At 50.6% G+C, this 21,816-nt stretch overlaps 9 protein-coding genes across 9 annotated transcripts; 6 read left to right on the top strand and 3 right to left on the bottom strand.

The window, feature by feature from the left end:
* Positions 1 to 293: 293 nt before the first annotated feature.
* Positions 294 to 6,803, top strand: GL50803_0017476 (High cysteine membrane protein; the record flags this gene model as incomplete). The annotated part of the gene is made up of 1 exon (XM_001707188.1): positions 294 to 6,803. One exon carries the CDS (start codon positions 294 to 296, stop codon positions 6,801 to 6,803), a length of 6,510 nt encoding a protein of 2,169 aa, XP_001707240.1.
* An 827-nt stretch (positions 6,804 to 7,630) lies between these two features.
* On the top strand, positions 7,631 to 9,391 carry GL50803_0011364 (Kinase, AGC Akt; the record flags this gene model as incomplete). Its single annotated transcript, XM_001707190.1, has 1 exon — positions 7,631 to 9,391. The coding sequence occupies one exon, from the start codon at positions 7,631 to 7,633 to the stop codon at positions 9,389 to 9,391; it is 1,761 nt and encodes a 586-aa protein (XP_001707242.1).
* A 66-nt stretch (positions 9,392 to 9,457) lies between these two features.
* Positions 9,458 to 10,426, bottom strand: GL50803_0011363 (uncharacterized protein; the record flags this gene model as incomplete). Its single annotated transcript, XM_038045665.1, has 1 exon — positions 9,458 to 10,426. The coding sequence occupies one exon, from the start codon at positions 10,424 to 10,426 to the stop codon at positions 9,458 to 9,460; it is 969 nt and encodes a 322-aa protein (XP_037901903.1).
* Positions 10,427 to 10,516: 90 nt separating this feature from the next.
* On the top strand, positions 10,517 to 11,863 carry GL50803_0094582 (Ornithine decarboxylase; the record flags this gene model as incomplete). The annotated part of the gene is made up of 1 exon (XM_001707192.1): positions 10,517 to 11,863. The coding sequence occupies one exon, from the start codon at positions 10,517 to 10,519 to the stop codon at positions 11,861 to 11,863; it is 1,347 nt and encodes a 448-aa protein (XP_001707244.1).
* Positions 11,864 to 11,870: 7 nt separating this feature from the next.
* GL50803_0015406 (uncharacterized protein) lies at positions 11,871 to 14,951 on the bottom strand (the record flags this gene model as incomplete). Its single annotated transcript, XM_001707194.1, has 1 exon — positions 11,871 to 14,951. One exon carries the CDS (start codon positions 14,949 to 14,951, stop codon positions 11,871 to 11,873), a length of 3,081 nt encoding a protein of 1,026 aa, XP_001707246.1.
* A 115-nt stretch (positions 14,952 to 15,066) lies between these two features.
* Positions 15,067 to 15,873, top strand: GL50803_0011359 (Ribosomal protein S4; the record flags this gene model as incomplete). The annotated part of the gene is made up of 1 exon (XM_001707196.1): positions 15,067 to 15,873. The coding sequence occupies one exon, from the start codon at positions 15,067 to 15,069 to the stop codon at positions 15,871 to 15,873; it is 807 nt and encodes a 268-aa protein (XP_001707248.1).
* A 253-nt stretch (positions 15,874 to 16,126) lies between these two features.
* On the top strand, positions 16,127 to 16,600 carry GL50803_0011356 (uncharacterized protein; the record flags this gene model as incomplete). The annotated part of the gene is made up of 1 exon (XM_038045662.1): positions 16,127 to 16,600. One exon carries the CDS (start codon positions 16,127 to 16,129, stop codon positions 16,598 to 16,600), a length of 474 nt encoding a protein of 157 aa, XP_037901902.1.
* A 26-nt stretch (positions 16,601 to 16,626) lies between these two features.
* Positions 16,627 to 20,865, bottom strand: GL50803_0011355 (Kinase, NEK; the record flags this gene model as incomplete). Its single annotated transcript, XM_001707199.1, has 1 exon — positions 16,627 to 20,865. The coding sequence occupies one exon, from the start codon at positions 20,863 to 20,865 to the stop codon at positions 16,627 to 16,629; it is 4,239 nt and encodes a 1,412-aa protein (XP_001707251.1).
* A 72-nt stretch (positions 20,866 to 20,937) lies between these two features.
* On the top strand, positions 20,938 to 21,783 carry GL50803_0011354 (uncharacterized protein; the record flags this gene model as incomplete). Its single annotated transcript, XM_001707200.1, has 1 exon — positions 20,938 to 21,783. The coding sequence occupies one exon, from the start codon at positions 20,938 to 20,940 to the stop codon at positions 21,781 to 21,783; it is 846 nt and encodes a 281-aa protein (XP_001707252.1).
* Between the last annotated feature and the right edge of the window lie 33 nt (positions 21,784 to 21,816).

Here is a 21,816-nt window from a genome sequence, read left to right as displayed (position 1 = left end):
GGTAGTGCTTTTTGGCACTAGGAAGATAGTCTCTGGGCGGGTCCACCTGTTTCAAGACAACACCTCACTTTGGACCTGCAAAATCTACCAATGGCGGCATGCTTCTGCTCTGATAGTAGGATGTCGTATATTGCAATTCTGGGTTAGGGGAACTAGCTACAAGATAAAAGCTATAATTCCCGCTTATGTGGGAGTCTGACTTATGACCCAGGCAGGGATAGATAGATTCATTTACTCCGTAACCTTTGACTTAAAAATGTTTGGAATTAGAGTGTGATTCTCGTTAAAATAAAATGCTGACGGGGCTTGTTTTGTCCCTTGCCCTCGCTAGCTTGGAGCTGCGCGCTTCAGCAGCGTCCACTATCACAACGGCGGCGGAGTTCAGCGCCATACGTGACAATCTTGCTGGCAGTTACATACTTGGCGCGGACATCACCCTGGATCCATCCTATGAGCCTATCTCTGGTTTCACCGGAACCTTGGATGGTGCCAACTATAAGCTCACTATTAGTGGGCAAACTGGATCATCTGGCGTCTTCGGAGACCAGTTCTCTGGATCTGTGCGCAACTTGAGGCTGAACTACGCCGCCACTATGTCCAGCCCTCTGACGAATCCGGTTGGTGCACTGATTGGTGTCACTACTGGGTCCGCTACAGTCGAATCCGTCTTTGTCGAGGGAACGATGACCCTGAGCGGTACGGGAGATGCAACTATTACCGTTGGGGGCGTGATAGGGTCTGCTACCGAGACCACTACTCTACGCAACATCACCTCAACGGTCTCGATCGCGTGTACTGGAGGGTCTCATTCAATTGGTGGGGTTGTTGGCACCTCCTCTGTTGGCTGCGCAAAGTGCTTCTTCGGAGGAAGCATTTCAGCCACGGCTGCCGAGGCATCTGTCATCGGCGGTGTGTTTGGGACTGCCGGGGGCGTTTCTCTGACAAACTCTGCCATGTACAAAGGCTCTCTGTCTGCTACCTCTGTTTCCACCAGCCAGGCATCTGCTCTTGGCGCACTTGTTGGAAATATAACCGCTGCTGACTTTACCCTCTGCGAATGCTATGCAGAGTTCACTAGTCTCTCTCTGACATCCAGCTCTGTGGCCTATTTGGGCGGTCTCATTGGAAGCTTTTCGTCGGCAACTTCTAAGGACACAGTGACTATCAGCGATTCGTATGTGAATGGAGGCACTCAAACGCTCACTGCGACAGGCAGCTTTTCGACGTCTGCAGGGCTTCTGGGGTACTCTGCCAGCGGAAAGGTCACAGTTAGGTCAAGCTACGTCAACCTTACCAAGTTCGCCATGTCAGGATCTTCTCAAATCAATGCAACTCTATCTGTGGGGACTGCAAACACAAACACAGGCCTCACTCTAGAAAATTGCCATCTCAAGGCTCAAACTGTCGGACTGTCCGGGGGTACAAGCAAGTCGTCCTTCGCCCCTATTGCTAATGTTGTTAACGTCCAGGCTAAAGGAATCAGCATCTTAGAGGTGGAGTCTCGTCTTGGTGCTCTCGTACTTACTGATTTCAAAGGATTGGTGTCTCTAGTTGTCGGTAGGTTTGTGACCACGACGGGCGGGAAGATGCAAGACTGCTTTGCATCCTTGGATAGCTGCACTCTCGGATCCAGTTCCAGCAAGGTTGCCCTCTTCTACACCTATACCGCCGCAAATGCGGTGTCATCATACATCATTGCAAACGTGACTTGCGCGGAAATTACCAAAGCATTCAGCAGCCAGAAGAGCGACGCCGGCATAAGCCATAATTACTTCAACTCTAATGCGGCCTGTGTCGCGACCGTGGCAGATAAGTACATTGGCCTAACCGATAGTACGATGAAGCAGTCGGCGTCATATCCCGGGATTGATCTGGGCACTTGGAATATTGACGGCTCGCATTATCCTCATCTGAAGCGTACTCCTCACTACCGGGATGGGGCCTACACCCTTGACGACCGGAGCAAATGGGCTGTGGACGTGTGGGAGATTGGCCAGGGCATGCGGCTGAAGCGAACAACCCCGCCGTCCTCCTGCAATTCTGCAAATTTGCATTGTGACAGAACTCAGTATGTAGATCTATTTTCCTGCCAGTGCGTTGTGGGGTGTCCAAACCTCATCAACGGTCAGTGTATTGGACCAGATGAGGCTAGATGTGATCCGGGCTTCAAGCTCGATGATGCCAAGAACTGCACTCTTTATTCTTGTGTCACTGCAACCGAAGAGTGCCGACTCAGTGACGGGTCTTCTGGTGCTACCTGCAACGTTGAGTTTGACACCTGTGTTTGCAGTGATGTCACTAAGTACTACGATCATACTAACAAGATGTGCGTGGATGGCTGCACAGGCTTGGTTGGTGGTATTTGCATTGGGCAGAATACTGCCACGTGTTACCCTGGTTGGGTTGCAGATGGAAACTCTCTTTGTGCTAAGTACGATTGCTCAACCCTACCAGAGGGAGACTCGACCATCTGCGGTGGCCCTTCCATTGCAACCTGTGACTTTACCTCGAAGCTCTGTGTTTGCGAGGACAAGCGGCAGTATTACGACCCGTCGCTAGCAAATCCGGGATGCAAGTCGGGGTGCTCGGGCGGTGTCCAGTACGGGGTCTGTTCCGGAAGCGGGCAGGCGGTTTGCATTGAGCACGTTACTTCCGTTGCAGGCGCTACAGCCGGGGACCTTCTTTGCACCGAATACAGCTGTGACACCATAAGTTGTGGTGCACAGGCAGAGTGTGATTCCGAGCTCAAGGTCTGTCGCTGCCCTCTGAGCTCTCAGTACTACAACCTTAAATCGCACGCTTGCGTTGAGGGCTGTCTAAGCCTGGCCGAAGGTGTCTGTGTTGGCCAGAACCGTGCCAAATGCAGACCGGGATATGGATCTCACAACGGCGTACTCTGCGGAGCATATTCTTGTGCAAACGACAACTCCAATAGGAAGTGTGGCGGTCTTGGCACGTGCGAGGGCGGACAATGCGTTTGCAGTCAAGGAGCCGTTCTCTTCCGAGGGACGTGTAGGGAAGGCCTCTGCAAAAATGGAAACGTGGTCAATGGTGTCTGCCAATGCTTGGATGGCTGGTCCAGCCCTGCCACAGAGGACCAGATAGAAGCGTCGGGATATTGTAGCGTTTACACATGCCCTCCAGACGGAACGTTGATTGAACTAGCCACGCCCGGGAGCCTTTTGGCCATTAGAGCGTGTCCGAGTCACGGCTTCAGGCTGACAAGCGATATTGATGCCCGTAGCTACGAATGGGAAGGGGTTGACTTCTCTGGCACCCTTGATGGAAATAATCATGCAATTAGTGGAATAAACCTGCGGGTCTCCAGCTTGGGCTCTGAGTACAGTGCGTCCTTCTTTAAGCATCTAACTGGCCAAGTGCGCAACATAAGGCTAGTTTTCGCCAGCTCCCCGGATGCAAGCGCCATAGGGCAGGACAGCGTATGCAAGTTTGGCTTGCTGTCCATCTCGGCCGATGCGTCAGCTGTTTTGGAGAATGTGGCCATCTCGGGTAGTTTATCTCTGCAAGTTCCGGCGAGCGTCGCTGCCGAGGTTGGCGGTGTCTTCCACACGTGCCCCTCTGCTCCGACTGCGGTGTCAAATAGCGTGGCGATGACCTGCAGTGGCGCAAACTGCACCATGGGCGGGTACTGTCACACCGTCTCTGCTCCCCTAACCGGTGGTACCTCAACGGCAACCCTGAGGTGTCAGGCAACTGATGGGACTGTTTGCATTGCAGGAGGGTTTGCTTACGTTGTGCGCGCGCCTATCTCCAATATTCTTTCTGCGGCTACGATCTCACTGGTGCCAGCGGCTGATATCGCAGTGCAATCTGCTAGAGTATCTGCTGGAGGAATCGCGGCTGTTCTTAGCGAGGGTGCTTCTGCCTCCGATTGTCAGTTTTCAGGATGCATCGCCAGGGAGCAGGGGAGCTTGAATCCTGCCCTAGTCGTGCATTCCGGGGGAGCTTTCTACATGGTGAGTGGCACAGCTGCAGCCAAAACCGTCATTGAGAGGTGCACTGTAACGAGCAATGAGCTCTCTGGCATAGAGATGGCCGGCTTTGCTGGCAATCTTATCCACGCCACTGTGCGGGATTGTAGTGCAATCGTAACGAAGATTGACGGACTCCAAGGTGTATCTGGCTTTGCACAGTATGTTAATGACAGTGTTATAGAAAGGTCATTTGTGAAGGCGAACGCTTCTGTCACGGCTGAAGGCCAGAAGAAGTGGATAGTTGGTGGGTTCTGCGGTCTGGTTGCCAATTCACAGATCCTCAATACATACGCAGAGCTCGGCAACTTCTCGTCTCGTAATACTCCTGCAGGCTCATCTGTTGGCGGATTTGTTGGAAGAGTTGAGAACTCCGTAATAAGAGATTCGTTTGTCAGAGCCACTCTTCTGGAGGCAGTGTCTGGGATGTCTGGTACTTCGCAGTGGACTTTCGGTGGTTTTGCCGGCTTTGTGGACCACGTAAGCGCAGGGCCTATGGAGATACAGCGCTGCTTCGGTGACATAGCCAACCTTTCGATGTCCACCGCCGTTTCTGTCTACTTTGGCGCTTTCGGTGGTCAAATCCGCAAGAAGTCTTCTTCCAAGGCGGTCACCTCGAAGACAATATCCAACGTGTGGATCAATGCAAATGTTGAGTGCACGTTTGTGGTCCCGAAAGATACCAGCAAGGCGCCTTCCAACGGCGTGGGGATGTTTGCAGGGAAAATGTATAACGGAGTGGCGCTATCCCTAGCGATGATCAATGGCAGTCTCACGTGCCGTGGAGCTAATCCTCCCTCTATGGCATCAAGCCTGTATCACATAGGCCTCTTCAATGGGGCTAAGACAAGTGACAGCTCCACATCTGCGGAGTTCGTCATCATTAACGTGACCGCTGGAGACATTCCTGGCATTGGGCTGAAGGGAGAGCCAGAAGACAAGCTTATCTGTCTCACATGCTTCGCAAACGGGGATCTGCTCACCCCAGTCGCTCCTTCCTCCATTGCTGTTGATCCCGACCCCAATTTGAAGACGGCGGAAGAATTGCGTAAGCTATCTACCTATACTGGATTTGGTATTGGCATTAGCGAAAGCAAGTGGACCAAGTCCCCCGGAGAGTTTCCTTTTCTGAACAGTCTGCCGGTCAAGGTTCTCATCGACGACCAGGACAAGTACATTTACCCTACGTGCACGCAGGACTGCTGGGATTACACCTCCTTCTGGGTCCTGTCTTCATCTGGACCGACAACCGATAATAATAAGAACAGCTGTGCAGATATAGAGAATTGCATGGTGTACTCTAGCGACTGTACCTGTTCTCAGTGTAATCTGAAGTACTATCCTAGCGGAAGCGAGTGCTTGGCGTGTTCGACCGGTTGTCAGACATGCCGTTCCACCGACTTTTGCGAAATCTGTGAGGATGGCCAGGTGAGCAATGGAGCAGGCGTCTGCATAGCTCCTTCGTGCGACTTCCGTTATTGTCAGACATGCAGTAATGACGGCGCTACGTGTGAAACTTGCAGTATAAGGGCATTCAAGGCAAGCACTGGACAATGTGAAAGGTGCAGCGAAGGGTGCAAGCAGTGCACGGACTCCACAGTGTGTGCAACGTGTGGTGATGACAACTACAAGCCTGATCCTGAGAACAACGTGTGTGTCTGCAAGGACGGCTTCTATTCCTCGGAAAGGAAATGCTTGCAATGCAATAGGGCGTGCCAGACATGCACAGGCGGCACTGAGAGAGATTGCATAGCCTGCAGTGAAGGATGGGTCCGCGACGATGCCACAAGCACCTGTACCCCGCAATGCGCAGAAATATCAGGATGTCTTCTGTGTCCAAGTCCGCCTGCGTGCGGGACATGTCTCAGCGACTACGATCTAGTGGATGGAAGCTGTATCTTGAGAGGCTCGTGCAGGGTTGATAATTGTCTGACTTGCGTTGCCGGAAACGTGAATAGTTGCGCTTCTTGCAGGGATGGCTTCTATGGTTCGAATTGTGCTGCGTGCCCCGAACGATGTGCTGCATGTGTCAGTGCTGAGCGCTGCACTGCGTGCAAGAGTGGTTATGTTCTGTCACCTGGAGAGCAGTGCGTTTCCTGCTCCATAAGTAACTGTGGTCAATGCTCATCCGACAACTTCTGCTTCAGCTGCAACGATGGATACTACCTTAATGCAGGAGCGTGCCCCCCGTGCAATGTACCCTGCAAGACCTGCGTCAACAGTGCCGACAAGTGCACATCTTGTCAAAGTGGTTACGAGCTCAGCGTCAATACGTGCATCTCGACCACTGCATGCGATGTGGAGAACTGCCGCTCTTGTATCAGCGCCGGAGTCTGTGGGAGGTGCAACACGGGATACTATCTGAGCGGATCTCGCTGTAGTCGGTGCAACTCCATGTGTAGAGAGTGCTTTGGGCCGAACACATGCACAGAGTGCGCTGCAGCTAACGCAATCCCAGACGAAGATGGAATATGCGTCTCGACCGTGTGCAACGTTAGCAATTGTCTGCGTTGTGACCTAGTCACGTTGCGTATATGCACTATGTGCGATAGTGGGTATACTCTTAGCAGTGGCAACACGTGTGAGCCCAACGCACCTCCCGCGAACAAGACTAGCGGGGTCGCTGTTGGTGTGTCTGTTTTCGTGGTCATTGTAGTCATTGCTGTTATCGTCATTATTGTCGTTTTTCTTAAAAAGGGAATTATTAAGGGCAGGAAGCCCAAGCACAACCTTGGTATAAGTAGCAGACACAGCAACTCGATGCTGAGCTACGACAACCTCAATGAAAGCGTGAGCGCCCCGCTGTTGTAAGGTATACTCTCAACGTTTGGTTCGTCACGCTTCGTCCTTCTCTAGTCTCTTTCACAAATAGTAAATTTCTAGGTAGTAAGGCTTACCGTTTGTCTCTGTCAGCGAACAGGTGCGTGAACCCTTCGCGGCTGGAGACACGTATATGCTTCTGCAACCCGTCCTAGGCCATTTGCAGCCAACTTCAGCAAACAAACCACTTTCAGGGGCAGAGCTTTCTGCCTTAGCAAGACCCCGACTCATTCCAGGCTTTGGCCTACTAATTAAGTCTGCCTTCCAGTAGTACAGAGATAACCCTCTAATCTTTATGTATGATGCTGCTAACAGCTACAATTCGGTTCGTTTCCTCACCAGTAAGCCTCACAGCCTGACCACGGGAGCTCTTGGAGAATAGCATGGAAGGTATCTGTGTGAGTTCCTTTAGGATAGTGCTTTGCTGTCATGCAAAAGGTGACGATAACGGGCCTGACAATTCATCGTTCTTGCCGGATTTAGCAATGGACTGTAACGTCTTCGCTTGAAGCACTGTGCGACCAGTTGTAGTCTGGCATTTATAGCTGGAGGAGACTGTCAAATACTCAATGCAGGTAAACCTCGCATAGGTCGCGGCGTTGTGCACCGCTTGATTAAGAATGGCTTTTGTACTTGCAGGACCACGGATTTCAGGCAAAAATTGTCAGATCTGCATCACCTGGCCTCGCCCCAGAGTGATCTCTGTCTTATGCCCGTTAATCAGAGAGTGCTGATAGCAAGGAGCAAAGGTGAATGTATAATGAAAATTCGGCTGAAATCCAAAAATTTCTAATCATCACATAGAAGATTCTAGGGACATGAGCGACACAGACGTGCGTATCAAATATGCTGTCACCAAAACATCTAGCCGCGGGAAAAAGCAACCTCGCTCACTGGTGTTGACATCGAAGTCCGTGCAGAATGTGATGGGTAACTCCATTCAGTGGGAAAGACCCGTTCAGGAGATATATGGAATCCACCGCTCAACAAAGGAGCCGAAGGCCTTTGTGATCTCCTTTTTGCAGACCTACCGCTTCGATGTCGAGTCTGCCGACCAGGTCTCCTCGATAGTCTCTGCATTTCAAAGACTAAATCTTGGCGAGGTCTTTGTTGATGACAAGATCGGTGCTTATGGCCTCCAAACAGACAAAGGTAAGGGCTACAAGAAGGGTCATGTTAATGTCTCATCGGATGAAGACGGAGACATTGGGGCTACTGGAGCTGTTTCTCAGGCGGCAGATGCACCTGCTTCTTCAGGTCAGAAGGATAGACCTCGCACTACGATACTGGAGGATGACCTGGACGAGAATATAGAGTACGTTGAGGACACACGTGTTCTGGCGCACCAGATAGAAACCCTTCCAGAGACAGAAGTCCTTGAAACTTTCTGCAACCCTGTTGCCGCCTATAAATTCGTGCGGCCCCCCATCTTTCCGCAGGTTCCTCCCTCGCATGCCAAGGTGATGAGGCCTCAGAACTTTGAGCTTGTCTCTGTCGTAGGCAAGGGTTCGTTCGGTAAGGTCTTTCTGGTTCGTCGCGTTGAGGACAACCGCTTCTTCGCCATGAAGGTGCTTAAGAAGCGCAATGTTCTGGATCGCCGACAGCTCGAGCACCTCAAGGCCGAGCACAACATTCTGCAGAGCTTCAACCACCCGAACATGATCAAGCTCTATCACTCCTTCCAAACGCGAACGCGCCTGTTTCTCGTGACAACGTTTGCAACTGGTGGAGAGCTCTTCTATCACCTGAAGAAAATAGGGAGATTTCCAGAACCCCTTGCTGTCTTCTACCTGGCTCAGATAGTTCTCGTGATCGAGTACTTGCACAAGCACGATATCGTCTTCAGGGACATGAAGCCGGAGAACCTCCTTTTAGATAACCATGGGAACATCTTGCTCACTGACTTCGGTCTTTCCAAGACTGGCATTTCAGCTGACAATTCTGGGGGCGCAGGGGTCTGCTCGGGAAGCTTCTGCGGCACCCCTGACTACCTCTCTGGGGAGATTATCTCTGGCGTACCGCATGGCAAAATGGTAGATATCTGGGCCTTGGGCGCCCTGCTCTTTGAGATGCTTGTTGGGTCTGCACCGTTCTCCTACGCCAGTTCGACGAGTACCCACGGAGGCAACGCCCGCTCTGAACTATATAGACGCATCCTTAAGAATATCATCGTGTTCCCGGTCTTCATCAGTGCAGAGTGTAAGAGCTTTATAGCTAAATGCTTAAGCAGGCGTCCCAAGGATAGGCCAAACTTCGATGAAATCAAGAAGCACGAGGTCTTCCGAAAGAATAAGATTGATTTCGATAAGCTATACAGGAAAGAGATCCAACCTCCGTTTAAGCCCAAACTTGAGCAGTCGTGTATCCTTGCGGTGGACGGGAAGCTACTGAAGAATCCTCTAGACAATATATATCGCTACATAGCCCCGGAAGCGCTTGTCGTCAACTTTGATGCTAAGTTCACCTCTGAGTCTCCTATTCTGCCTCCTTCCACACAGACCGATAGCGTCACGATGCAAGAGGATAAGAATTTCAAGGACTTTGCGTGGACTGCACAGGACGCATTTGATAAACTATAGCCCAGGATTGCTTAGCTACTCGTAAGTAAATACAGCCCAGTGCCACGGCTCATTGATGCGAGGCATCTATGCAAGAACAGATAACTCCGAGTTGGGGATGCTTGGTGTCTCGATGATGACAGGGGTTGGATTGGCCTGGTCTATATCCTTTGAGATTAACTTATAGGTTGATGGACTGTTTGTCTTGCTGGTCTCCTTCTCCGATGTAGTATTCTCAGCGGATCTGGCCTTAATGGATTGCTCACGCTGCTCATGAATATTATTGTCGAACAGAAATCCACCCAGCACTGTCATCCCGATAGAGATGAGAATTCCAGATCCAGCTGAAAACCTTAGAGACGGCATGTCGGCCGATGACTGGGTTCCAAAAAGCCTGGCCGTGATCCAACTGCATGCCCAAACAGACACCAAACCAAATGCAAAGCTAGCACAAACGATACTCAGACAGCCTTGAAGCAACACAGCGAACATAAGAACTAGCGAGTAATCGGCTTCGTGGAGGAGGTCAACAAGAGAAGAAGAGGCTGGAGAGTCCGGGGACATCCAGAAAGAGTATTTGACGTAGCAGAAGCCAGACAGTGTCGTAGCGAAAAGAATCCATGACGTATGAGTGTCGATTGCAATGCGCACAAATGGATGGACATGACAGTATCGCGCGAGCAAGCTGGCGGCTGTGATAAGAAGCGAGTAGAAAAGTATGAGGAAGAATTGTGGGCCTGTGTCATCTAAACCAAACAAGTACATCCACACTGCACCCAGCACAAAGGCGGACATCATTAGGACGTTGAACGCGTAGTCAAGCTTACTGGATCCGTACAGATTGGCAAAGAACTGCCAAATGATCAGTGCAATCGTGAGTAGATAAATGATTGTCCAAATTTGAAACGCTGCACTAGGCGGTGTGATGGCGGTATCATATCTGTTGGAAGCGACGTTGTGAGTACCCGCTACTTGAGCAGCAATACTTCCAACAAAGACTATGACCATGAGGGAATGGAGTGCAATTTGTCCTTTAGATTGCTTACCACGCAACATTTATATTTGAGTCTACGAACATTCCTTTCATTATGTTTCCGGTCACATGCTTCACATGTTAACCCTACTCTCGAGTCATAAATAATTGAAATGTCCGTGCTGACAAGAGCGTCCCTTGTCGAGTACAACCTTCTCCCTATCGGAAAGGGTGCGGATATTTCGAAGGTGATAGTCGATGCTTACGCAAAGAGCGGAAGGGAGGCCGTCTGCGTCCTCAACGTCTCCGAAATAGAGAGGCACTACAACATCTGGAAAACGCATCTTCCCGAGGTTCAGGTCCGTTATGCCGTCAAGTGCAACATGCACCCGTTACTCCTACGCTCCCTGCACCTTCTTGGAGCAGGGTTTGACTGTGCCTCTCCCGCTGAGGTGCGCGCTGCTCTGTCTGCCGGCTGCCCTCCCTCGAAGATAATATATGCAAACCCGCAGAAACCCAAGCGATCCATTGAAGAAGCGTTTCGCCTTAATTGCAATACCTTCACGTTCGATTCCGAACATGAACTGCTAAGTATGCTTGAGAGTACCCCTCCTGGAAAGGTAGGCCGCTTTGTGCTCAGGCTTCTCCCTCCCGATGAGTCCTCCTCCATTTGTCGCTTTGGCGTGAAATTTGGGGCTTCTCCCAGTGAGTGCTATCGCTTGATCAGGCTTTGTAAGCACCTGGGAGCAAACTTAGTTGGTTTCAGCTTTCACGTTGGCTCAGGGTGCGGCTCTGTTGACTCCTTCCGCTTAGCCGTCCAATATATGGGAGAGGCAGCAAAGTTTGCCAAGGAGCAGGGCTTCACCCTCACAGTCTTGAACATAGGTGGTGGGTACATGTCCAAGGGCGCAGAGCGTCATTACGATGAGCCAAACAGACATGCACACATAACTCCTCCTAGCTTCGAAGAGATAGCCTCTGCCCTCAGGGAGGAGATAAACAGGATCAAGGTTTACTTTACTAACAAATCTGAGGACCTAGAGATTATGGCGGAGCCGGGGAGATTCTTTGCAGGGGATATCATGACCCTGGGAACGCGAATATATGGCAGGCGCATCATCTTTGACAAAATCGAAGACAACAGCTGCCTCACTGAGAAGGAGATTATGGAATCAGGTAAGGCGTCCATTAATGAGGTCAAGTACTATGTCGGGGATGGTGTGTACGGATATTACAACGCCATTCTATTCGACCATGTTGTCCCGCATCTGCGTTTTACAGATAAGCATGGCAATCGCAAGGAGCTCTCCGGGGCTCATGCAGGGTCTAGCCTAAATACGTCTAGCATCTTTGGTCCAACATGCGATTCTCTGGATTGCATTCTGAAGGAGCGCAAGCTCCCCCTCTTGGACGTCGGGGACTGGGTGATCACAGACGCATTTGGAGCCTATACTTATGCAGCAGCAACGGAGTTCAACGGAATTCCCCATGTTAGCGTCGTTTGTTGTATAGAGGAGTGAGTGCAGCTTATGCTGAAGTGAATCGTTGGAGAAGCTCAGAAGCGGTAGAGACACGGAGACTGGCTGTTCTAGAGCTTATGGCCATGGGCTTCAAGGAGATCACCTCCTTGACAAGCTGTCTAAGGAGCTGCTTGATCTGGAGAGATGTGACATCCGATGCTTCTATTGAGGGGCGCATGTCATTTTCAACTGGAGAAAGGCACTCATTCATGAGTCTGTTGACGTAGTTATGGAGCCCAACTAACTGGGAATTATGAGTCTGAGCCATCTCTACAATAATGAAAAGCTCCTCTTCTTTCTCATTCAAGTATCGTGCCATTCTGAGCAAGGAATCATGCGGTACCAGGTGTTGTCTCTCGACTTCTTTGAGACGATGTTTTATTTGGATATTTTCATGTTGAAGGTGTTTGTTTTGCAGAGCTAATTTGTCCATGGAGTCAGAAACTCTTGAAAGCTCCGCCTCTACGCAGCTGTCGCTAGAAGGATGCTTCTGGTTGAGAACTATGTCAGCCCTCGCCAACGTAAATAGTAACCTACTATTGGATGCTCCTTCACAGGAGTTAGGGGTGCTGACACAGATCTTATCTACCGTTTCTGTGGCTGTCCTATTCGTAATACAGGACGCAGTCTGAGCGTCTGGAGAGTGCCGTTGTGGCTGTTTTAAGACTTCTAATTGATTGATCAAATTGCCATTTTCTATGGTAAGGCGTACATTCTCCGTGGACAGCCCGTCTATATCCATGCAAAGAGCTGCTTCCTTCGTCGCTAGCTTGACACGCTCCTCATGTAGTGTTTCTAAAGCTTTGTCTCTGGCCAACAATTGCTCTTCTAACTTGGCTATGTGTTCGTTTAGCTTCTCGTGAGCGTTATCTGAGGGGGCGAGAACGCACATCCGAAGAAGAGTCTGTTGGTGGCGCTGTGCCTCGTTCTGCAGGGCAGACACTAAAACATCTCTGCAGACTGCTTCAGTAACAAGCTTATGATTTTCTAGCATGAGTTGAGTGACACATTGCTTAGTTCTAGCTTCGCTGAAGATGAGAGTCTCTATCTGGCTTGATAGACTAACATTCTCCAGACGAACTGTCGCAATTGTCCGCTTGAGGCTGCGAATGATGTCATTAGCTCCTTGTGGATCATCACGAAAGCCGTTGACGGATGGCGGGCCACTTACACTACTCCTGCGACTACCAGCCCGAGATGCAGATCGCGATCGACGACAGTCATTGAGTTCCTGAATCTCGTCCCGCATTATTGTACATCGATCCTCAGCTCTGGCGCGTCGCCCCTGCTCCTCATCAAGCTCTATCTTAAGCGCCTTGTAACTAGATACTAGCTTGTCGTGCTCATTCTTAAGCTGAGAATGTTTCTGCTGGATGCTTACAAGTTGCTCTCTCAGAGCTTTGTTATCATTAGTTAACGTAGTGAGTCCGACGTTAGGATTTACCACACCCTTCGCTCCTAGAAGGACAGAATTCTCTCCTGCAAGGAAAAAGTTCTCGTCGGACAGACGACGAAGTTGCTGCTCCATGTTACGAATGACACTAGTGTTGCACGCCTCCCGCTTCAACAGCATCAGATTGGACAGTCTCAACTTTTCGGCTTCGAGCTTCAAGGTATCAATCTGTTGCTGCAAGAGTTTAACAATCGTGACAGAATTCTTATCGTGTATAGATAGGGATTCAATGATGGGCCTGGCTACTGGCTCTACCAAATCTAGTGACTCCTGAGCGATCGCAGCCGTATCGAAGATGGGAGGGTCCGAGCATGAATCGAAGTTTATAATGGCCTCCATCAAGTTGTGCAGCGTCTTGCTCATACGCTTGACCTCAGCTTCTGCACGTGAAAGCCGGTCCTGATACTCGGAAGACTTCTTTTCAGCTAGCTCCTTATCGTGGACAGCATGTTGTAACAGGGTCTGAGCACTCTGGGCTTCAACTGTAAGGAGAGTTAGTTGTTCTTTGACCTTTTCAAATTCCTGCAGGCGCTGCACCACAGCTTGCATTGGCAAAGGTGTACTCTCTGCTGATGTTAGGTCCTTGCTTGGTGGAGATAATGAGTCACCGGCAGTCGTTGTCAGGGGCTGCTGGATGACAGAGTTATGCGTCAGTGGCGAGTGCTCAGCGGTTGGTGCTGGCTCATCACAGTTCAGAGGCAGGCCACTGGAATAATCTGCGGTACCTGAGTCACGAGTTGAGGTGGCATCTAGGAGTGGTGCAACAAGTAGATGGAGCTGCTTGCAGTCCTCGAGTATCCCTTCAGAATTAATATCGTAGGATATCGCACGACGCATTCCTGTGGCAGCTGCGGCTGACACTGGACGCGCAGACCTGTGAGAACTTGGCTTTCTTCCAAATAGGCGGAGGACCGTGCTTACTCGTACTCTAATTTCATTCATGGATCCTGTGAGATGACGAACTCGTTCAGCTAGCTTCAAGTTGTCGTCATATGCTGTCTCAGCAGAGGTGTCCATCTCATGTATCTGTGCCTTGAGGGCCCGGATCTTATTATGCAACTCAGTGTTTTCGTCATTACACTCCTTAAGAGACTCGGCTTGCGACCGTATCTCGCTCTGAAGACAGGTGTTAAGCTTCTCTGAGGCCACGCGAAGATCGTGCTCCTTACTAAATTCTTCTTGTAATACAACTACTTTCTCCCTCAGAAGGCGGAGTTCTGCGGTGTAGGTGTGTACGGTCTGACCTTCCAGTGCCTCAGAGACCCCATCAGTCTGTATTATGAGGCAATCACGCAAGATTCTTGGCATCGGAGACGATCCAGAGCCGTCCACCCTGTCAGAAGCTAAGATAGATGGCGCCGTCCTTTCTGGGAGTTGATCATGTTGTGATAGACGATCCTGGCTTTGCAACTGGCACCGCTGCAACGCCGTAGACCAAGAGATATATAGGTCCTCCAGCTCTTGACTTTCGCAGGGATCCAAGGAAAGCTTTCCTTGCACTGCAGATGTATAGCGTGATGCGTGGAAGAGCGCCTCCTGAAAACAAGCGTTTTGCATCTCCAGTCGACGAATGTAATCACCTACAGAACCATTATGAAGTGAAACAGGCGAGCTGCCCGGGCCATCCTGGGTCATCAACTGCGTCTCCAGTCTGGATTGCAATTTTAAGTAAAATGTCCAATTTATATTTAAAATATCTCACGAATGTATTTTAAATCCAAATTAGGATGGTATTCTGGTTTAGCAGCGAATGGCCCGTGGAGTCCGCAAGCACCTTAAGCGCCTCAACGCACCGAAGCACTGGCTTCTAGACAAGATGGGAGGCATCTGGGCCCCCAGACCTACAAACGGCCCCCATGGCCTCCGCGAGTGCATCCCACTCATCCTCATCCTGCGTAACCGCCTCCACTATGCTAACACCTACGCTGAAACCAGCATGATCCTCCAGGACAAGAATGTCTTGATCGACGGCAAGCCGCGCACAGACCCCACCTTCCCTGTCGGCTTCATGGACGTCTTTGAGATCCCGAAGGTGCATAAGACCTTCCGCGTCCTCTACGACGTCAAGGGCCGCTTCACCCTTGTTCCCATCCAGAGCAACGAGGCCGGATTCAAGCTCTGCCGAGTCCAGAAGATCTTCCTCGGAGACAAGGGTATGCCCTATCTTTCTACACACGATGCACGTACAATCCGCTTCCCACACCCTGACATCAAGACGAACGACACCATCAAGATCAATCTGAAGACGGGGAAGATCGACGAGTGGTACAAGTTTGACATCGGCAAGATTGTGATGGTCACTGGAGGGCGCAACTGTGGACGCATCGGAACAATCCAGGCTATCGACAAGCACATGGGCTCCTACACTATGATCCGCATGAAGGACACCGAAGGTACCGAGTTCCTTACTCGCCTCTGCAATGTCTTCGTCATTGGCAATGACTCGCCCGCCGTGGCCATTCCGACGACGAAGGGTATCCGCCCCGACATCATCAAGAACCGCGAGCTGCGCCTCAGATCGATCGCCAAGCGCGGCGGCGGGGCCTCTTATGAGTAAATAGCCGGTGCTTGTTTACTTGCGCCGGAGCAGCTTCTCCAGCCCGTAGTCTGTGTCCGGGGGCGGGACCGGTTTGTATGTGACGCTCAGGCTGGCAGGGGGCTGATGGAGGCCTAGTGACGCGGGCTTGCACGGGTCCACAGACTGGATACTCCGTATCTGCTGGGGCTGTGGAGGCTTAGCCGTTAGGCGAGGACGAAGGATGCCAAGCATACGGGTAACGCCGGACCCAATTAATTTTAATAAGGACTGCATGCATCCCCCGAAGCCTCGTAAGGCTGCAGGTGAGTACCCGCAGCCCCGAGCACCTTCGCATCCGCGGCCAAAGAGCCTGCCACAAACACAGGAGAGCCAATTATTAAAGGCGTTCTGCTATGCAAGAGATAACTACGGGGAATATCTCAATGATCTGGCAGCAGCAAAAAGGCTTCGAGCACAGTATGGTCCTAGTTTTGATTATATTCTCGAGCGGATGACGAACCTGAAAGACATGCTGCCCACGTCTATACAAGCCAATGTCCAGCACAGCACCCCAGGAAACCGTGGGCGTAAGCCGGCTAACCGAGACAAGCTGATATTGCCTACGACCAAAAGCTCATGCTATCTTCGATTGGGACACGATGCTACCTCCATTGTAGACTCTATATCTTTGACCAAAAACGCGGTTAACATAGCAACCAATGACGGCATTGTAAGTATTAGGTCTCGAATTCTAACCCAGGGGTAACACGTAGAAGCTGTGACCTAGCAACATTAGCCCCCGTGTGCCTGAAGCTTAGCATAAATTTCCTCGAAGCTGCTCGGGCAAAACTGATCAGCGGCTGCTTCCAGTAGCTCCGGACATATACTTGCTTCGTAGGGAAGAAGCAGCTCAATCAATCTATCATTGTGGCATTCGCCTACAGCATAGTACAGCGCTGTATAGTCACCGTCTTCTTGCAGTCCCGCCTCATCCAATAGTAACTCAGCAGCTTCGTATGCACCGCTCTTAGTGGCTGAAATCAAAGCTGTTGTGCGATATGCTCCTCTAATCTTTATTTCAAATGGAGAAAGCATCTGGACACAGGCAGTGTGATTACAAGCAGCGGCTATCATCAGTGCGGTCCTGCCGCAGTGATCTTGAAGCCCAAGGCCCTTCTTTCGACGAACTAAGACGTCCACAAAGCTATGGAGATTCCTCTTGCAACAATACATAAGGAGAGTGGTCCCTTGGGCTAATTGGGCGTTAGCCTCTTCAGTGTTGTCTACTAACCATGTGAACGCTTCAAGGCTCTCGTTGGCAGCCGCATGAACAATAGCAGGAATCCCTGCATTATCGCGTGCGTTGAACATATACTCGTACTGCCGCTGTGAGCTACTGTGAGAACATATTCTATGCATGATTTCCAAGCACTTAACGCGGTTCTTTTTCGCCGCAATCATCGTAGCATTGAGGCCAGTCTTTGTGCAGATGTGGGCCTCATAAGGGAAAAGGAACTCGACAACATCTGAGTGACCGTGGTAAGTGGCTATAGCGAGCGCTGTGTATCCATCCTGATCTCTAAAACCAACGAAGTTAGGGAGCAGAAGCTTGATAGTGGCTAGATGCCCTGTTATAGCGGCAAGCATAAGGGGAGTCCTGTGGTTGCGAGAAATGGAGTAGAAGTCATTGATCCCCAAAAGACTCTGGACAATGCGTGTAGCACCCCGGTAGGCTGCGAATCCTAGAGCCGTCACCGGCCCCATCGACTCTCTAGACGCACAAACAACAGAATCATCCTGTGTTCGTAGAATAGATGTGAGAATCGCGCGCGGGTATGAGATGCTCTGTATGATGTTCTGCATCAGGCCTGTACGGCCATTCTGGTCCCGAAAGCACTTATGTTCGCCTGCAAGAATAGCTCGTATCTCTATCGCATCTTTCCGTATAAAGTTGCTGGCACAGAGGCCATCGTGTCTGCGAATTCCCTTCTCCCCTACAAGCAGTCGAACTAATGTAAGGCTATTCATGGCCACCGCAAGCATTAGTGCAGTAGTTCCGTTGGAAGATTGCAGACAAAGCTCATCCCGATAGTACAGGACAGCCGGAGGGTCATTGGCCAGGACCGCTAGCATAAGATTAGTAATCTTTGGGTCAATCTGAGTGAGCTGTAGAGTGTGCCCAGTCAGGGGCGAAAGAATTAAATTGGACGGCGACCGTGACATCGGGCTAGACCCCCCTGTCTCCAGTGGCCAATAGCAGTCTTCATTGCTACTAGTGTCGGAGAAAAGCAGCTGCTGCTCGAACCAGTGTGCCAGCTGCCGATTGCTAGGCTTGCCAAGTGCTGCAGGTCGAGCAGGCTTATTATTTAATGCTGCTACCGGGATTGATGAACCGTATGAAGGCATATTATAAATCACCTGCATGCACTTGATTTCATGCCTACAATCGTGGCTCATTCCTTCGTTTGCGAAACTTAGATGGCGTATGTTATCCATTGTTGCTCTTACAACCCTGGTGGAGGACGTGGATTGGCTTCGAGCTGCGTGAGAGTTGTCAGGGTAATCAGCAGAAACAGATGTTCTAGAAAAGGTGTACTTGGGAAGCAACACTTGGCGCGACTTACTAGTGATTTGATAGTGCATGCTCTTCAGAGGAAGATTTGGTGCAGAGCCGTTTGCGCTGGTGCTGCGTGTGCTTGAGCAGGAAAATGATCGAGTTGTTACAGATGTGTCAGAGATGCTCGCAACAGAGTCGTGAGATCTAGTCGATAGCTTCTTGTCTTTAAGGACCATGCACAACATAGTCTCGGGGGAGCATGTACTACACGTTTCTAGAGATAAGTCTATCAGCCCTTGACCAAATAGCTCCGAAGCCTTTTGCTCAAGAATCTCCCTTGTAGGGGCAACGTATTCAGAATGATCCTCCAGTCCAACAACCATCAGCAGTCTTCCATCTGTCAAAGCAGCGACGAAGGGCTTGACCTGATATGGATTAGGGTGTGTTCCTTCGTACGGCGCAAGAAGTCTAACTATAGCACTGTTGCCCTGGAGGTAGGCCAGCCAGAGAGAGGTAAGCCCTTCGTGCTGCTGACTTCGACAGATCTGCATAGATCCCTTTCTGAGCAATATTACAGCAGATAGTTGATTGGTCAAAACTGCGTGCATAAGAGCAGTATAGCCATCAGCGTCATAGCTTAGTTGATTCTCTTGACATCTTAGACGAATGATATTGATATCCTTAGATAAGACGGCGGCAATAAGTGGAGTGGTCTTCTTGGTGTCCTTGAGGAACAGCCCCTTCTTTGCATACTCTTCCTTATGCTCATAAAACTTAAGAATGTCGAAGCAGATAGTATGACCGTTTGCTATTGCCAAATCAACTGCAAAGAGAAGTCTGCCAGAAATAGTCGAATCCCTGCAGGCTATGTTTGCTTCGTAAGGGGCAAGGATCTCTACAATCTTAGCATACCCTAAGCGAGCAGCCTTGTGCAGGCAGGTCTCTCCGACGCTGTCGCGCTTCTGTGCCTCAAACCGAGAAAGAATGAGCACAAGCTGCCAATTATTTAGCTCAACTGCTTGGTGCATGAGAGGAATGTGATGCTTCGTTGCTGTGACTTCCGTCATGGTAAGGTAGTGCACATCTACAAGGTTCTGCGCTTGCACAGCATGCTGCATCCTTTCTATCACTGTAAGTCCAGGATGAGAGGGAAAGGCCGCTGGATTTGCTGCGCATTCCACCTGGTACTCATCGCCATACAAGGAATCCGCTATTGCTAAGTTTCCAGCAGCAAGAGAGTAGTAGTAAGCAGTGTGTGAGTTTTTACATACTAGGCCAGTTTCAGCAGGCCGCAGAAGATGGACCATCTCCGCCTGGTTATAGATTGCTGCCAACATTAGTGCAGACATTCCAGCGGCTGTCTGCTTTCCTGAAAGAAAAAGATTTGCCTTCACTATTTTCTCATTCTTCAGTAGCACTCCTATCTGTAGGCTTGTGAAGTCGGCAAGCGAGCCAGGAAGAGCTTGATCGGGGATGGCAAGGTCAATGCATGGGTTCCGTGGCGCAGCCGAGTCTTTCTCTGATGGCAAAGGTGCGGCTCTGGCGACAACAGGTACTGAGGTAGGAGCAAAGACAGAAACGGAGACAGGAACAGAGCTAGCAGAGGGGGCGGACACCGAGGAGACTTCTTTAAAATCCACTTCCGTGTGCGCCGAGTAACTAGATCCCCGCGAGATGTACTCCGTGTCTAGCTCAGTAAACTTCGGATTTTGCAACGCTTCTGTGGCAGTGGGACGAATTCGATCATCCTCGACGAGTAATTTGTCGATGAAATCAGCTATTTCTTCAGAATAATTGGAACGAAGATCACCTCGTGGTACAGCACAAGCTTGCAAAAGCAAGATCCCTAGGCTCCATATGTCTACAAGGGGCTCGTAGCCGGGAGTGATGAGAGGAGGGAAAATGCTACTATCTATGTCGAGTGGCAGATAAGGCTTGAATCTTCCTCCTGTCTCAGCATTCGGGAGGCAGCAAGAAGTTAATGTACAACAGTGAAGGCTTCCTATTCTCGGCATCTGGTTTGTTGAAAGGAAAACCGTGTCTGGGGTAATATGGCCGTGGACAAAGCAGTACTGTCCTGTCAGCTTTTGCACGCTCGACGATGGTGTATGCATAAAAGCCAACGCCTTCAGTATTCCATACGCAAGTCTCCAGATAGTGGATTCCGAAAACCTGGTACCAGACGCGACCTGGGTCTGAAGAACAGAGCGAAGAGAGGTTCCAACATACCATTTTTCCCGGAACTTGATAACCCCAGCATAGGGTGCGGCTACTGTTTTTATATCCACTAGAAAGGGCGAAGAAGCGACAGAGAAATGCTCTATTACGCACCTCATCATCCACACAGCCTTGTCTGGCATAAGATCGGTGGGAATAAGCTGAGTGTGGACTAGGGCTGGGGACGACTCCTTCATGATGTAACAGGAACTTTTTAGAGCACCAAGATTGGTGATGGCCTGCTCTGTCCAGGGCATATCTATACGTGCACAAGGCTCTTATTCCAAGTCAAGGAAATTCTAGGAGACAGCCTCAGATAGGAAAATAAAATGCCTATCGAGTCTCATCCCGCAATAGGTTACGGAACTATCACCCAGCTTATGCCGGGGATGCAAACGATGTCCCTTCCTCCCCAGTGCCGCTGCTCCATAGTCGTCAAGCCCTTGAAGATGGTCCGTGGGAATGCGTGCAACGACGTGATGTTCTTTTACATCGGAGACCGTTGCCCGGTGGAGAAGGGCAAGACGTACCTTTTTGGCGGAGAGGAGGACGAGGGCATGCTTGTGTTTAAGGCGGCGGAGGCTGTTGCCTCGGAAGACGAGGCACGCAAGTTGGCCGAGAAGATCCTGGCCGTGCCCTACGGCTGGGACAGCGCAACCAAGTCTCCCTTCACGAAGAAGTGGACCGGTGCCACAACGGGAGCAGTCTCTGTTTGTGCTACTTCGGGCCGCCCTGCCTACGCTGTACCTGCGGGGCTCGAGATGACCGTTGACCAGATCATTCCCCCAGATGCGACTGAGTACGGTAATCCGTTTGGCAACGGGGAATTCAAGATTACCGTCACCAATAAGACCGGCGCGGGCGTCATGGTTCCTGTGGTTCAGGTAGGATCCAAGTACGATTTTGAGCAGAGCCTTGTGATCACAGTTGTGGCTTCAGAAGAGGACCCCAGCGTGCGCTGCATCTTCCCCGAGAACGTTCCTGCTGGCGCAGAGATGACTCTGATCCCTGCCGGTGGGTCCATCTCTGGGACGGTCAACACCCTCAAGCTCAAGGGCATCGAGTGGCCCTCTGGGGGCAGCCGCGTCTACTTCAACTTTGGGCTTGGAGGCCTTGTTGCCCAGAACTTCTTCTACTACTATAGCAGCATTCACGACGCCATGAGAGCTAAGTAAATGGGAGCTAAGTAAAACTCCTCCCTTTTAAAT

The sequence above is a fragment of the Giardia intestinalis genome, chromosome 4, assembly GCF_000002435.2.
Source record: "Giardia intestinalis strain WB C6 chromosome 4, whole genome shotgun sequence".
NCBI lineage: Eukaryota > Fornicata > Diplomonadida > Hexamitidae > Giardia > Giardia duodenalis.
This window is presented reverse-complemented; position numbering and strand designations above follow the sequence as displayed.